Source organism: Ylistrum balloti, unplaced genomic scaffold (assembly GCF_031769215.1).
Source record: "Ylistrum balloti isolate Yb309-2 unplaced genomic scaffold, AGI_CSIRO_Ybal_v1 Utg370344, whole genome shotgun sequence".
Lineage (NCBI taxonomy): Eukaryota > Metazoa > Mollusca > Bivalvia > Pectinida > Pectinidae > Ylistrum > Ylistrum balloti.
The window spans coordinates 1,416,412-1,433,408 of record NW_026782247.1 but is presented as its reverse complement, the minus strand read 5'-3'; the positions used below and the strand labels follow the sequence as shown (position 1 = coordinate 1,433,408).

The 16,997-nt window shown below is 33.9% G+C and overlaps 1 protein-coding gene across 1 annotated transcript; it reads right to left on the bottom strand.

Moving 5' to 3' along the window:
* Nucleotides 1-1,644: 1,644 nt before the first annotated feature.
* On the bottom strand, nucleotides 1,645-8,198 carry LOC132553665 (beta-1,3-glucan-binding protein-like). The gene is made up of 13 exons (XM_060217925.1): nucleotides 8,087-8,198; nucleotides 7,223-7,321; nucleotides 6,947-7,072; nucleotides 6,642-6,824; nucleotides 6,111-6,241; nucleotides 5,591-5,665; nucleotides 5,293-5,353; nucleotides 4,130-4,297; nucleotides 3,547-3,624; nucleotides 2,748-2,865; nucleotides 2,423-2,494; nucleotides 2,174-2,312; nucleotides 1,645-1,878 (listed from the first exon to the last, which is right to left on the bottom strand). The coding sequence occupies exons 1-13, from the start codon at nucleotides 8,196-8,198 to the stop codon at nucleotides 1,645-1,647; spliced, it is 1,596 nt and encodes a 531-aa protein (XP_060073908.1).
* Between the last annotated feature and the right edge of the window lie 8,799 nt (nucleotides 8,199-16,997).

Sequence of the window (16,997 nt, the reverse complement as noted above, 5' to 3'; positions counted from 1 at the left end):
CTGTTACCATCTTTTGGTCTATAATCTTTTTACCATATCCTCACACTATTTTCGATCTTAGTATACATAGGGTTATAGTACAGCCGAAAAAGTTGGTCGATTTCATACCGTTTCGTACACTCACTATATTTGTCAATTCTAGTGCGCTCCACACTGGTTATTTGTCTGATGAAAGTGAGCGCTTTGTCATCGGAACGTCACATTATACGCTTCTATTTGCTGTGTTATAAGCTATGTTGAATTTGACTCTATCTAACATTCATAAAGCCCGGAGATGCCAAATATACGTGGCTCAGTGCTTATTTCTTAATTTTCATCTTGTTGAAAGAGGGGTGACTTTCATTACTTGCAATACGTCGATGGTCGTTCATGAGCTGGTAATGCACAACTAATTTTTGTAAATGTACTCTGTAGCAATGCCATGCAATAGTAAATTTAACGGCTTGCTTCCACATGGAGCCCCAGTCTTTTCTGCTGGAAATGTCACCCTAACAAAACTGCTGATATACTATATAGAACAAAGGAAAGGTAACGGAAGATAAAGCTCATACGGCAGGTAAATTTGCATATCCGTCATATTTGCTTTGAATATACTATAAAGAACAGTACACGGATGCATTCTTAAAACTAACGGGACCGGGATCATTATCACTGGTCAGTTATTAAACATGACATCGTTCCGTATGCATTGATATGAAATAACCATTATGTTCCCACGTGAATCGCAAAACTGAAGCGGTAAGTTCTATATAATATTTGTCGTCATGTTACAAAATGGCACGATATCAGCGTTTTCGATGTCTTTGGATATTACTGGGTTTACATTCTTCGTGAACGGCAAATATCACATGATTTACAGAACCGACTCGATATTTTCAGTTTACGGAAAAAATACCGAAGAAGAAGCAATTTTAAAGGTTTTTTGATAATGATTAAAAACGCATTCGTGCTCGAAAGTTGAAGGGTTCAGCAGCGGGGTTACTATACTTATAATTAAAGGAATGATAATATGGGGAAAAAATCATTCTGCAACTAATGTCATCGATCAACCCTTTTCCCAATAATATTTAGTTTGCTACTGTATAAGAGAACCTCAGAGGGGCTATCACAATAAGCGCCTGTAAAGTTGTAAAAAAGTCTAACACAGTTCAAATGTAAAGGTGATTGACGAATTTATTTTGAATAATACTTAACAAGTGCAATTGTCGAATAAAAAGCATAAATTTTCATACTTGTGCATTAAACTGCATATATATTATTTTACAAATGAAAAGAAACTAAGTTTTATTTTGCCTAAACATCTAATATTGAATACAGAGTCAAAAAATAAAGACACAAAAATTTCCATCCCTTCCTACCCCCTGTTTTTATGCTTGCAGCCTCTTAAATTTTGATGACGTCATAAATATTTTAACGTCATCATCTCATGAATATCAGTGAGTTTGACGAGCCTATTTCTTCATATTTAAAACCAGTAAGATCAATCAAAGTTTATCTTTTATTCATAATCTAAATAGTTTTCATACATTGGTGACTAAACAGTTCTAATTGCCACACTTTAACATAGTCCACACAAACATACAGACACTACACAGTTCCGTCTAATTGCCACACTTTAACATAGTCCACACAGACAAACTGACGTTACACAGTTCCGTCTAATTGCCACACTTTAACATAGTCTACTTTCATAGCTGCATCCTCACCGTTACGTTGGTAGGGGTTCCAGGTTGGATACCAGTTATTTTTAGCGTTCCAGAAATCTAGGGAGGCACGAGGGGACGAATTCATCCACGGTTTAGGATGTGGAGAGTTGATAGAGCCATCCGTGAAGAAGCCAGTCACACCTCCCACGGCAACATTCATGATCAAGTGAAACTAGAAAAAAATAGGATTATACATCAACAATTAAATGTCCATTGTTTGTTCTAAACCGTTGATAAATTAAATTTGGCTTCGTTAATTTTTTTACGACATCTTTTTCATATAATTGTGATTTCGGTTTGAGAGTTGACTCTGTGCTGTGTTTTATGTTAAACATGCTATCACCATACTGTGTCATAATATCATGTCTTTAAACGGGATCCTATATTTCATATTGTTAATGTTCCCGTAGCAAATTTAATGCGAAGAGAGAGAATAAATTAACTTCTTAAGTCAACGGTACACTTACTTTCTGGTCAAATGGTGCCATCTTGCTATTGGCCCTCCAAGGGTTCTCGACGCCTGTCTGGTCGAGATTACCGTATTTCCAGAACCCTCCATTAGCTTGCGGGGAAATATCTAATGTTTCAACGCCGTCGAAGTAAAACCTGTCGACATAAAAATATTGGGTTTCTAAAATTATGTTGCAATTTATCGACACATGTCGTGAAGGAATTGATTGTTACAAGACTAATTATATGTCATGGAGTTTACATACTTAATGTGGTCAGCTGTCCATTCCATTCCGTATGTGTGGAAATTATCACCCAAGTGTCCATTGCTAATTGTTCTGTCAACATAGAAAATAATAATGACAGTTTCGAAAAAATACATCTTCTACAGAACTAGTTCAGTATAGTGCTCACTCATACACAGCAACGTTTATTAATTCATATAGGGTATATGTAAATGTAAACCAGATAAAATTATAATTTGTAAAATGGTGCTCGTTCGTAGCCAAAGTAATATCTTTTACTACTTTTGAGAAATTACGTAAAAAAGTCACATAGATAAAATAATTATTTGAGGGAAAAGAAACCGACCTTGAAACATGTGTTGTGTACCAGCGGTTGTAAGCTGGACTTGGCCCGTAGTGAAGAGTACTGCCGAAGCTGTCCACACCTTTGCTATCACCCCTAGAATTCCTTAAGTTTCGATTACCTGTCAAATATATCATCACACTATATATATACTATCACATTACGATCGATAGCTTGTTTGTTATTCCAGACATCGTTTTTATACATATTACGACATGCTATAATATATTTAGAACTTAACAATCTATGTAATTATAACAATTTAAACATAAGATATTACAACTATTGCGTATGTCCTACATGGATTACACATGATATGTTATCCCAAAGTGCGCAATACACGATGTGTAATGTCCTGTCTATCACAGATTAAACTCAACGATTCAGGAACATGTAAAGCGAGTAAAGATATTTCCTATCATAGACGACCGTTTTCTGTGTGTCGTGAACACAATAAACCATCATCAAACTGAACAATGTTATATCATTGAAGTAAAAGACAGAACATAGATAAGATTATAATTCAGATATATAAAATAATAATACAAGAACTCATTCCAAGTATGATACGCTATAAAAACCGAAAATAAAAATTGCGTTCTTACACATTTAATGTAGAATTTCAAATTTCGTCTTGAAATGTAACGGAAGTCATGAACATGCATATATGATACATGGGTGTGTCGATACTTGTCAACTAACAAATTTTGCACACTATTGATGCTTTCTGTCCGTCCATGTTTTGATAACTGGGCAATCTAAACGTTTATCATGTCCTAACAAAACTAAAGGATTAACTTACCTCGACTCTCTACGATATCAATTTCACCGGAAGCAGGCCATGTCCCATACGCGTTCCTTGTTGGCAGCATCCATATCGCTGAAGGAAACAATATCAACTCTGTTAATGACTGGGTATAAAACACCTCTACCGCTGATACAATGATACTGGAAACCAGAATGTTTCACATAGGGTACACTTACCATTGTATAGACACTTAATCATTGTGAAGACACTTGATTGTAACCAGAACACAATCATTTATTGCGAAGACACTTCATTGTTGTGAGTACATTTAGTCATTAGGAGGACGTATGATAATTTCGAAGACATTTAATAATTGTGAGGACACAAAATTGTTGCAAGGACACTTAATAATTGCGAGGTCACTTAATCATTCCCAGGATATTTAGTCATTGGGAGGACAGTAATTATTACGTGGGCACGTAATTATTTCAAGATATTGAACATAAAAAGGTTTTGGCTGTAACAGAGCATACACTGATGCACAAACACACATACCTGTATATGTAATTACTCGACAAATGTTAATATAAACCTACATGTTTCCTTTGTGATGTTTTATCTTGTTTTATACACTTACCAGGCCATATCCAATCACCAACGGGCATCATGGCCCTGACTTCGACCTTGCCATACTTGAAGTTAAAGCCCCTAGAGCTGCGGAGTCTGGCTGACTGTATTGGATTGATGATATTGTTGGGGGATCCGGTACGACTACATCCATACCAAGCATTATTAGTACATTGACCTGCAAGAAAATACCAACATGATAAAATAATCATACTCCAAAATCACTTTCAATAAAATTAGGACAAAATATGAACAAATAGAAAAATTAACGCTGAGACTCCTGCAAAGGAGAAGACTAGGTGTTCCGGAAGAGTAAGCGCCTTCTGCTTCTTGGTCAATCTAAGTGGGGAATGCCGAGTCCTCAAATGAGACAACAACAGAACCAATTGGCAAACTAATGACCATCAAGCACGCCCAGCCTCATGTCGCACAAAGAAAAAGAATACCTCTCAATGAGATCACAATGACGAATTTAAAAGTAAGATACTTTCTTCCACTATGAAGAAATCTTGAGTTTTGCTAGAGCGATTTTGGGCATAAAGTTTTACATATAGTTTATCTGAAAAATCTGCCGGTTGTGTTTTCGCTGAATTTCGGTCATACATAAAGTGATTAACAAGATTTTTTTTCCCCAAAAATTAGAAGTACATTTCACGGATTCCATATATCCACTACACTATGTGGTAACACAATGCTTGGTTTTCCTTTAAAAAACAAGGAGATTTCTGACCTTAGAGATATATTTCACAATATAAAGTGAATGAACAATGTCACAAATAACATAATGTGTTTGCAATTGTCGGCATAACAATGGAAAGTAAGCTATACAAAGGCATCATTCAGGAAGTCTAGTTTTATTACCTCAGAACTGTTAACATATTGATACTTGTAGAATATTCCTCATCATTTCAATTCTGATATTATGCTAAATATCTTTTTGTTGATAATCAGTACGTTTGATTCCAACATTCGCCAAGGAAAACGCTACGTCTGGAATGCTATATCATCTTTGTCGACATCAACAAAAGTAGTAACGTCCCCAAAGCATTCCAATATTTAAGATTTTACTGTTAACTCTGTTAGTTATTAGGTCTAGCGTCGCCAGGATTTCAGGTTTATCAACTACGTGATATGCATGACGCAATAATACTTCCGTTTTGTCAGAGAACCTACCCCAAAGATCTAGAGTCCCAGAAGTCAGGAAACTCTCTCCAAACCGGTCTGAAGTTAACGTCTGAAAAGCAGAAAGTAACAGAAATTAAATAAAACTTCCTATATTACGGGAGTTTACGTTGTGGTTTGTATGTAAGCTTGTCGAACGCTAACAACGAAATTGATTAAACTCTGATTAAAACAAACTCAAATTAAAATCGATACAGAAATGATGAGTTTGTGGGACAAAAACAAAAAGTCAAGAGTTTGAAATATCTTCCATTGATATTGGTAAAACTATTTGTATGATATCACTTACTGGCTTAATGTAGAGTACTCCGTTTCTGACGTAGCTATTGGACCTGTTGTTATGGTAGTACTGAAACTCCCAATTCTGTCATAGTAAAGAGTAAAACAAAACAGTGTAAAGTATCTAACAACAGATGATAAAGAAGATTTCTTCTCATCAATAAAGTATTATAAGAATTACAACGGAAATGCACAAGCGAATACAACGTTTACAACATTTCATTTTGAAAGTTCGATGTATGTCACAACGGCATCGAAAATATAGAAACAATGATATATTGTGTGAAGGAATATATACATGTACGTATATACAGACTAATCATACGTAATACTCCTTAATTAGACATAAACCAGAACATGAAAGACCGAGTTTAATCAGAGATGATTTGAATGAAGAAATACATGTGAGCAACTTTGACATCCTACCTACCATGCTATGGGCAGTGCGTATGTAGCATTGTGTGAAGGCATAGCAATCGTATTATTATTTTTTACCGTGGCTTTATATAAAGATGTGGAAAACAACATACCCCACCTCCTCCTGCGGTGACCTCGTGTTCCCACACTTCGTGGTCAAGAGTGTCAAAGTTGTCTTCCAGTACCAAACAGGGCTGTGTTGGCGTGCAAGTCCTACCTGGAGAACATTGAATATTATTAAAGACTGAATAATGATTTACACCCCTGTGATCACATGAACGTCATCATTAAAACAAAAACTGTCTAATTCATATTAGTTGATAACGGGAAAAACAAATAATGGAATATGTAATCTACAAAAGTATCGAAATCGACAAAACTAAGGATTTGATAAACATTACAAAATGAAAAATGTCGACGCATGTAGAAGAGAAATGCTATTTTTCGAAAAAGCAATGTGTGATAAAAAGATATCCATACCGATAGAAGATTCGTTAACTGTATCTCAAACGAAAGGGTCATTGATATGTTAAACAATATCAGAATTCATGTACTAGACGATCAGATTGAAAAGGGTCTAATTAATGCATTAGTTAACACTGACTAAAAAGAAATCCAGAATCTCACAAAATTTGTTAACCTACTTCCTGTTCCGGTGCCTGTTCCACTTCCTGTTCCTGATCCTGTGTCGTTTCCTGATCCTGTGCCATTTCCTGTCCCGGTACCTGTTCCTGTGCCATTTCCTGTGCCATTTCCTGTTCCCGTGCCTGTCCCGGTCCCTGTTCCGGTACCTGTTCCTGTGCCATTGCCCGTTCCCGTGCCTGTTCCTGTTTACATTCGTTACGGATAAATGTTCATATTCAATTATTTTGAATGGGAATGCTAGAATGAAAATAATTTAACATAAAATCGCTTATTTCTTGTTACGTAAAAACATAAAAAAATTTACCTGGTACTGTATAGGAGAGATCTAGTTTCTGTTCCCCATTTCCATTCTTTAGACCATAAACCCAATAGTTCACCACATCTCCAGGATTCACAGTAAATCCTGTGTTTGTATACACGAAAAATCCGTCTGCAAGTATAGAGCATGTGTATTCTATATCGTTACATACACTAGTACATCATTATGTATTGACTAGTATTGAATATTTCATTATCTTTATAGATAAAAATAGATGGGTTATAGTCGATAGGAATCAACATACAGTATGATTGTACATACTTGTTGGAGAGTTAATGTCCACGTTGACATCGCCCGCCTGAGTACCTGGTACTGGTTTGTTGATGCTGAAGTGTAAGGCTACCAATGTGAACCCTTCATCTAAAACGAAAATTGTGAGTTATCTGTATATATCACATATCATCAATACTTTACCTTAGCGGTGTGCGTAGTCATAACTTGTATAACAAATAATCAACATTTAATATTATGTGGTTTTGTTTGTGTGTGGGTCCTTCTTGAAATAGTAGACATCTTTGGAAATTAACCGGGTAGGGCACTTCCAAAAAAGAAATTAATTATATAATATTGTTAAACAACAATAAACATACATACACATTTTCATGTGTTGCTTTTCATCAGATTTCCATTTTTCTCTTATCTTTCTTATTAAATAAATCCGATTTTTTAGCATATATACATTGTATATTTTATTTATGTCCGTACTCCATACAAATTCAGTGAATACATATAATCATTTGTGAACCTTTATATCTGCGGCTAATTATCTTCCCATGCTTACTTTGTAATGTCTGTTCGACAAAATGGATCTTCGTGTGTATTTGACGCCAATAAAAAACGGACAGTGAGTTTTATTGACTGTGTTATTGTTCTGCTCGCCAGTTGTTATTTAGGAATTCTCTTTTAATGTCTGTACCACTGTGTGAGGGTAATAAATATGGTAACAGTTTGTCAGTAGCGTTTGTCCGCATCCTAACTTGCAGTTCATATAAGGATTTCTGCAATTTTATGTGTCTGTCTTAACATGTTTCCTATATCGTACTGGCCCCAAACTAAAGATTTAAAGATGGCTAACATATATTGAAGCTGAATGGAAACTTGGAAGACGCATCAAGATAGTTTTACCTGGTACTTTAAACCGAAGTCCTCTTGGAATAGCATTTGTAATAGTAGCCTCCTGAATGGAGACTGCCACATCTATAATGACAGTCAAAAGGAGGAGAACGCCGAACACCATCACTGTATGAGAAAGAAAAATATTCCATGCGTATTTTGTATGCCATTTTATCATTGTGTGATATTCTATTCCACAATCAGTTGTTATTACAATTTGGTATACATCGAAGTACCCGCGAAAACAAGACGAGAATAACAAGAACAAGAACATTTCCTTGAAGAAGACAAAAGACAAAACCTTCTCTTGTTAAACAACACTGATTTCTAACAGTGAGGCGAAATGAACCCGACTAGTAAATAACCTAATCCTACAGAAATGTTGGTTAAAATACATTCTTCCGTCAGTTTAACTATTTTATTTTTACTCATGTCGGCCTATTGTTTTGATTAATTGTAAGCCTGTCATATTCAGGATACAGTTTTTTTATAATATATATCATTTTGAAATAATATCAATTTAATGACAGAGAGCCATCTTTACATCAGTTTTATCAAATGTCTTTTTATTTGAAAGCAAAGGCAAGCTTTTCTTTTTCTTGGTTTTCCTAAATTGGTATTCACAGCTTGTAAGTGTAACACCATGCTTTTCTGTATGAAGTGGTGATAAATATAGAAAATGATAATAAAAAAGAAGTACTTTTATATAACAAAAGATTATGTATAAAAGTTACGTACAGTGGCACCTGAGGAAGAGGTCATATTGATACTAAAACGAAGCAAAATACAGCATCACTGTTGACGAATCAACGTGGTCCGGAAAGGGACGAAGAATTAACATATAAGGTGTATACCCAGGGGTACTACACTCATCTACATGTAACTCTTTAAAACAATTCCTACACATTTTTACCAACCACTTGTTATCAAGTATCAGCAAATTAAAAGAGGGCATAATCGCCTGCAAAAAATAGATGTAAAGAAAACTTTAGGTAAAATGTTTAGAAAAAAAAAGTACCGAAAATAAAGGAAAAATATCTACTCACCTACTAAAATGTATGTATATTGCTTGTCGATGCAGTTGTTCAGCTATAAAGACGTTTGTGGAGTATTCGCCGGCTGTTTAGTATCGGCTGTCTAAAGGTATATCTTGTATTGACGGGTGCTGTCTATTTACAGGCATTTAAATACTTGTAGAGAATGCCTGGAAGCAAAAGTGTTTGGATGATAGTTCAACGTGAGTCATGTTTACTAATCGAGTATTATTCTGTAAATCTGCCGAGTGTATCCGGTTGGGAAACACATGGAAATAAACAACTGGTGTATCTGTTACGATTCCCGAAGACCCTTGACCTTTCTCTTACACAAATGATGTTTTACTAAATGTGTGTATTTATTAGTCAATAATTTCTCTGTATATCACGATAAATTTTGAAATAACAAGATATTTTATAATATTATATCTATAGACATTAACATTCCTTTATATTACAAGTTATGGTATAAATCTTTATAACCTTTGTCTATATGCTATTCTTTATAGAGATTAAGTGTTAAGTACATGGAAACCCTGACCTCCTATATGTCAGAACAATGTATAATAAAAAATGTGACAACACATTCATTATAAAAATATATAATTAAACCTCTGACAACATATTTATAATAACGATATATAATTAAAACTGTGACAACATATTTATAATAACGTTATATAATTAAAAGTGTGACAACATATTTATAATAATGATGTATGATTAAAACTGTGACAACATATTTATAATAACGTTATATAATTAAAACTGTGATATTTATATAATTATATAACTGTGACCACATATTTATAATAACGTTATATAATTAAAAGTGTGACAACATATTTATAATAATGATGTATGATTAAAACTGTGACAACATATTTATAATAATGATGTATGATTAAAACTGTGATATATAATTTATATAATTAAAACTGTGACCACATATTTATAATAACGTTATATAATTAAAACTGTGACAACATATTTATAATAATGATGTATGATTAAAACTGTGACCACATATATAATTTATATAATTAAAACTGTGACAACATATTTATTATGAACATATATGATTAAAACTGTGACCACATATTTGTTATAAATATATATAATTAAAACTGTTATTTCTAAGCAGCCTCTCGGGTTTTCATGACATAGTGAATGGTATCATTAAGCACAAATCTAATGTTAGATGTAGTAGAGCTTAATAATAAATTATATAAGGAATCATACAGTTGATTCGTGTTTCTATTACACACCAATGATACTGAGGGCTTTAAAGATTGAAACTTGGTAGTGGGCAAAAACTTTAATAGGACACAATAAATGTACACAAAAAAGTGGAACAGCCAAAGTACAAATCAAACAGAAAGTAAATAATTTTCAATATTGGGCAATTTTAGAGGATGAAAACATACATGCTATGCAGGTCAAATCTACATTTGGAGACTATTTTTTTCTTACAATTTTATGACCTATCTTCATAATTACACACTCACGGACAACTATTGTGTTTCTATGAATCATACTGTTTATGACAATCGACCATGTGGTCTTATTTACAAACAGATAAGTGGACACTGTGACGTATGTGTACTTACCTGTATCTGGACATGGTTGACCAAACACAAGGACAACAACATAGGGTTAACCTTGAAAATCCCCAAGGCCATGTCGTTTTCAAACTAATTAAATCTCTCACAACTAATTACTACAGTATATTCCCTATATCTTTTCAATATATCGTTGATACCTTTGATTATATAGTTAAAATTTGATTTTATTTCGATTAGACGTGGATTTGTCATTAAATAACGCCACTGCCTTATATAACACTTATTTTGTATCTGCTGTAAACACACCAATTGAATGCCTCGACTTTTGTGCCTGAAAGGCGAAACACAATGCGTGACTTTTTGTAAACATGTCACTTCGTGAAGAACTACGCATAAATATTTAATACATAACAGGTAGTACTATTATGACTCACGATGAACCGTAAAAATAGAACGAAGGAAACATGTATACCAAACTAAAGAAAGAAATTTGACTTTATTTTATGTCAATGTAGTCATGTATCATTAACATAGGACCGAGTAAGTTTTGTTTGATTACGTGGTACAGTGCATTGATCAGATCTACTGAGATGATCAAATGTATATGTATTACATGCAAGTAGGGACTGCAATGGTTTCTGAGGGCGAATGTCGTAAAAAACCAGAACATCTAGATTCAATAACATTTGTTTTAACGTTTTAAATCCACAAATTTGAGCGAACTTTAAACTCCATGAATTTAACCGCTATGCAGAATGTTCTCTTCAATAACGTAATAATATGCATTTCTGTTTTAACGAAACAACACGACAAATACCTACATGTCAATATAATGTACGAAGTTGTAACATGCATTGTATGGACACTTGTATGGTTCTACAGTGTAAATACTGATGGCTAAATAGAATTAAGAGCTGTCCTGGTGAATGTAGGAGAAACATGTAATAAGCATCTGTTATATCTTATTTGGGTGTTAAAAGAAGCGAAATATTCATAAATGAAATAATTTATAACTAAAACTCTGTGTTTTACAGGCTTCGTTTATATTCATAAAGCGCTTCTCAAATTCAATGTCAGTTTCATAAAGACAACGTTAGACTTATTCCACGAATGGATTCAAATTATTCAAATGTTGTAATCAAGTCAGCATCTTCACATATACTAATACATTCAGTGTATTTATCCAAGGTAATCCAAGTCATTCAAAAGCTAGATAACGTTTGAATAAAATAGTAAATTTCTCCTTAGAAATCATTACCGTTATGTGGTGTCGCCTTTTACTGTAAAATGTCAAGTTCTAAATATTTTCCATTCTCTGATCGTATTACTGACTTCGATAGAGCATTTCTAAACATTTCTTTTCAAGATTATATTCTAACTAAAAACCTATAGAGAAAATGCCCTTAATGTTTATTACAGTCATGAATTTATTCCTACCATCCGGCCTTGCCTAGTCTTATGTATTATGCTTATTCTGAGAGGAAAAATGGGTCTTTAGTGTGTGGCGCCGTTACGTACAACGCAAACTCCATGAAAACAACGTTATAACCTATAAAGAGAAACTAGAGGATATATAGGTTTAATGGTGTTTCAGTACCATGTTACTGAATCATATATTATACATACAGTTTTATTTTCGCCATTCATGTACCTTCACATATACAAATAATAGTTTAATGTGTACGTAATATGTCATCAATTCATACCAGTAGATAAAATTAACTCGATTTAGTGTACATTACTTCCACGCGTAAAATTCCACGTTTACGGCATCTCTTCGTGAGAGTTTTTTTCAGTTTGTTTTTCTTCTATTATTCTTTATTTTCATCAGATATATCAGAACGAGACTTGGTATAAGTTTAAAAGAACAGTAACTTATTCTACAACACAGTGTTAGGGTTATAATATACAATTACATCCACCAAGTGGAAACACTGTTGTCGGAATATGCCTACTATATATATTTTCGATGTATTTAGAAGTGACCGAAAACAGCTGTTCAAGTGTTTAGCACGTGCATTTATTCGACAAAGTCACGTTTTGATTTAGACTAAACATTTGAAAAATATGAATAGCCGTTTACATAGGCGATTTTATCTGTTATAATGATCAAGCTTATTGACGAACATTCAAAAGGTGTTGTTTTATCCGCTAAAGTATGGAACTACATTTATCATCTATAAGCCTAATTATTTAAGTGAAAGACGACATAGGACAGGTCACATTTATTAAATCATTTGAATACATTGAAACACTAATAACAACATATAATAGTTACCTTCTACATTATATTCTGAATGTCAAGATGCATCAACTGCTATAAACTGGAAACCTCTATAATTAGGAAGTGGTCTGGTCCACACTTCGATAAACATAGCATTGGAATATAATAATGGTGAAACTGTTTATTGCTTGACATTCTGCAAACTTTTGTTTTGTATAATCTATACTTGTAAATATTGACATTGATATAGGATATGACTTCTAATATTACATGATTTTGATATCAACATTTCTAAATTAATTCCGTCAACACATTTGTTTGCATTACTGATATGATGCAGCTTTTGACATGGACATTGCATTGTTATTTCAATAAACATCCAACTATTTTAAATGAAATATTAATTAAGATTGATTAGTGAACAAAAGGATATCTATAGAAACAATTTTCTCAGTCTGATCACTCCAGGTACATCAAGTGTGATGATACTGGAACATCCCAACTATTCCGTGTCACCAGAGCAAGGAAATTCTTCATCACCATATATTTGTATGGAGGATTATGAAATATCATAATGATTTCATCTGAATTATGTATTACATTATTGTTTTTTACTGCTAGTTAGTGCTACCATTATAAGCTTCGATATGATACAAGTAGCTAGTTTTGGAAAAATCTTCATGGTTTCAGCAATAATATTATTACTTTGCGAGACAAAGTGTTTTCATAGAATTGTACAGATGTGTTACCACTTTGATAAGAACCTGGCTACAATGAGCACAAATTGAGCATTGCTGGGCCTAATTGTTAGTAATATTCTAACACAATTATTCTGACCCCTGTCGGTTATGATCATCGATACCACTTTTACACAGGTAATGAAACACTACCAGTGAAGTAGAAATGACAAACAAACGACCAACATATTTACCTTATTGGTCATCACATGAAATAAACGTGTTAGATAATTAATTGTACATTTCTACTACATGCAGTGGATGTCGTTCTGCTGACCAAGGTCATCACTTTCTATGTCATTCTTTGGAGGAATATAGGCGCGGGTATCATCACTACAAAAGAAATGCATGTAAATGATTTTTTGAAAATTAGTGAGTTATCTACTATGACAACTGAAAATAGATATTCAACCGCATTTCGAACACTTATTCAATAGTTCAGAACATATGTTTATAAAACAACAATATATCAATATATCAAATTTTGATTGGCTTGGCAACTTTTAAAGGTTTATGATGTGAAAAGTAATATTTGCTTTAAAATGTTAACAGATGTTTTCTTCGGTGTCCTATTACATATTCATGTGGTTGTCTAAGCTTTCCATTCTTTAATAAAAACCTTTTCTAATGCAATACAATTTAGGCAGAAAAAAAAACAAAATTTTCTAATTCTACATGAAATTTCTAAAAACGAGCTTGTTACCATGGCAACAATCAGTTTATTTATGGTGTGAGTATTAGTTTAGGTTCTTACTCCAGTAGTACATAATACTATAAAGTTCTTTATTTTTTTTTCTATATTCACTTCCATCATCGAAACCATTCGCTAATGCCAGGAAATTGAATTTTTTTTCAAATATTCAAATTATTCACAGCCATGGTAACGTTATTGTTGGTAAAATATAATTTTTGTCACAAGATTCAAAAAGCTTGTATTCCCATGTTTCTAAATATATAGGGATTGCTTATCAAAACGTTGACTGGAAAAGGATCAAAATTCATGTTGAAGCAAAATGAAATATTTTCTTTAATTACATTAAAATCAAGTGTTTTAACGTGTCACACTCCGTCAGGAATGTAATATTGGTTCGCTGTCTGAGCATGTAAAAGTTCACTTAGGATTGAATTAACAATTTATGGTAATACGTAGGCACACATTTGATTGTGTCATTCATGTTGACTCTAAATGTCACTTCAAACAGCCAGGTGATTACAATAACATTTCATTCACATTTGATGTAAATACATTCTAATTTGATTGAAAAAACCTGAATATTCCCTGACTTTAAAGACGAAGTATTTGTCTACTAACAGCGTATTTCATGACCTGTATCATCACCATACCGACGCCAATGTGACACTGGCAGCTCGATTAATGCTAATTCTAGCTGAACGTTTGAATGTATATGCAAATGTAGATGTAACGTCTTGTGTGAGAATTACATTTTTAAAAAAAGTTTTAAATGGATATTCCGCACAAGCGGTAAAATTTCTGGCAATTTTTTACCTTTTCAGAACTCGTTCTGAAACTGTTGTCCACATCAGAGTATCTCTCCTGTGGTCAATTTGGACAGGCGAAATTTGTGGAAATACATCCAAACCGTCTATATAAAGCGCAACAGGAAATCTGAGAAAAGAAAAGGTAAACATTTATTTTAACTAATGTACCAGATGTGTGTCTTTTCAAAAATTCACCAATTCCTTCAGTTAGATACACGCTGTCTGTCAATCGTCTAGACCTCGAAGTAGAATAAATACAAAGACAAAAAATTAACAATATTAGTTTTTAATTTAGTTAAAATGTACACTTGAATTCATATTCTCTCAAGCAATCAATCCATGTTGTAATACATAGAATCCGCTGCTGGAAAACATACAGATACAAGTGATGCCACACTCCAATGATGATAAGTGAACAAAAACGATGACGTCACCCACTTCAATGACGATAAGTGAACAAAAACGATGACGTCATCCACTCCAATGATGATAACGGGATAGAGTGGGGGGAGGGTGGGCTTTGGGTTGGGGGTTGCTAAAGCTTGGGGGGTGGGGGGCTTTGGGTTGGGGGTCGTTAAAGCTTGGGGGGGGGGCTTTGGGTTGGGGGTTGCTAAAGCTTGGGGGGGGGGGGGGGCTTTGGGTTGGGGGTTGCTAAAGCTTGGGGGGGAGCTTTGGGTTGGGGGTTGCTAAAGCTGCCATTTTGATGGCGGACTTCCTTAGACACTAACAACCTGTTACTCATTATACTACAAATAGAGACGTTTCTTAGGCACGTGGTTTAGTTGTACAATATCACATACATAGCAAGCCTCTACTCTCGTTAGCATACTGGATATTATTCTAGTCGTCAACAAGCCGTCTCCAGTAATTATCAGGAAACACTTCCGAAACACTTTAATTAAGAGATAACTATAAGGATGCGAATTTGATACAAACACATTTAGAATCTGATTTTACCATTTTCTCTTGAAAAACTGAAAACCGGTTTCCTATTTCAGCTGACAAGGCTTTAAACTCGATAAAGGCTTGCGTGGTTTTGCAGTCTGCTGTATATGTTTCTTTTGAACTTTAAATGATAGCTCACACAGACGTATTATATGTTGTTTTATTATTCAGATCTCTCTTTCTTTAAACACACAAGTTCCTTTGCAACTGATGTCACAAATAGATAGTACAATATTTTAGTGTAGTACATGTACAGTATGTAAGTGATGTTTATTTATAATCAAGAATCACAGCAGCGATTTAGTGTATGTGCGCCATTACATGGTACACTGGCGTCGCCTGGTACGACTTTATCAATAGTAAATACAACAAAATATCAATTCCATTTCTTTATTCCTGTGTATGCTCTGACGGGAGTACGGAAGCGGTGCACAGGTATTGTTAAAAACATAAATATGACTACAGATTGAATCGTACAGAAGTTGTACCGTTTGGGAGTTCTGAGCGACCTAGACCAGGTAAGTTTATTGTTGGTGGATTTAATTCTATTTACATCCTGTATATGGTTAACATAAACTATGGGATTCACTTATTGAACCAATAACAAAAGTTAAACTCTGAACTTTTAACATTAATTTCTAACCAAGAACATATCGGCATGCTTTTATCTAAATAGTGATTTACTATTATTATTCTATCTGCTAGTAGCTCACGGCAACGTCGACCGTGGATTTTTATAATTAAAGATACAGCATATGAATTACTTCAATCATTACGAGTGCAACATCATCAACAGAGATGTGTAACTTTCTACTTTGTTATAAGCTTTTCTCTTCTTGTGAATTACCCATTTCTGAACAGTAACATAGAACCTACCAGCTTCCAGAACACCTATAGTTTATATTTCACTGTGTGCTT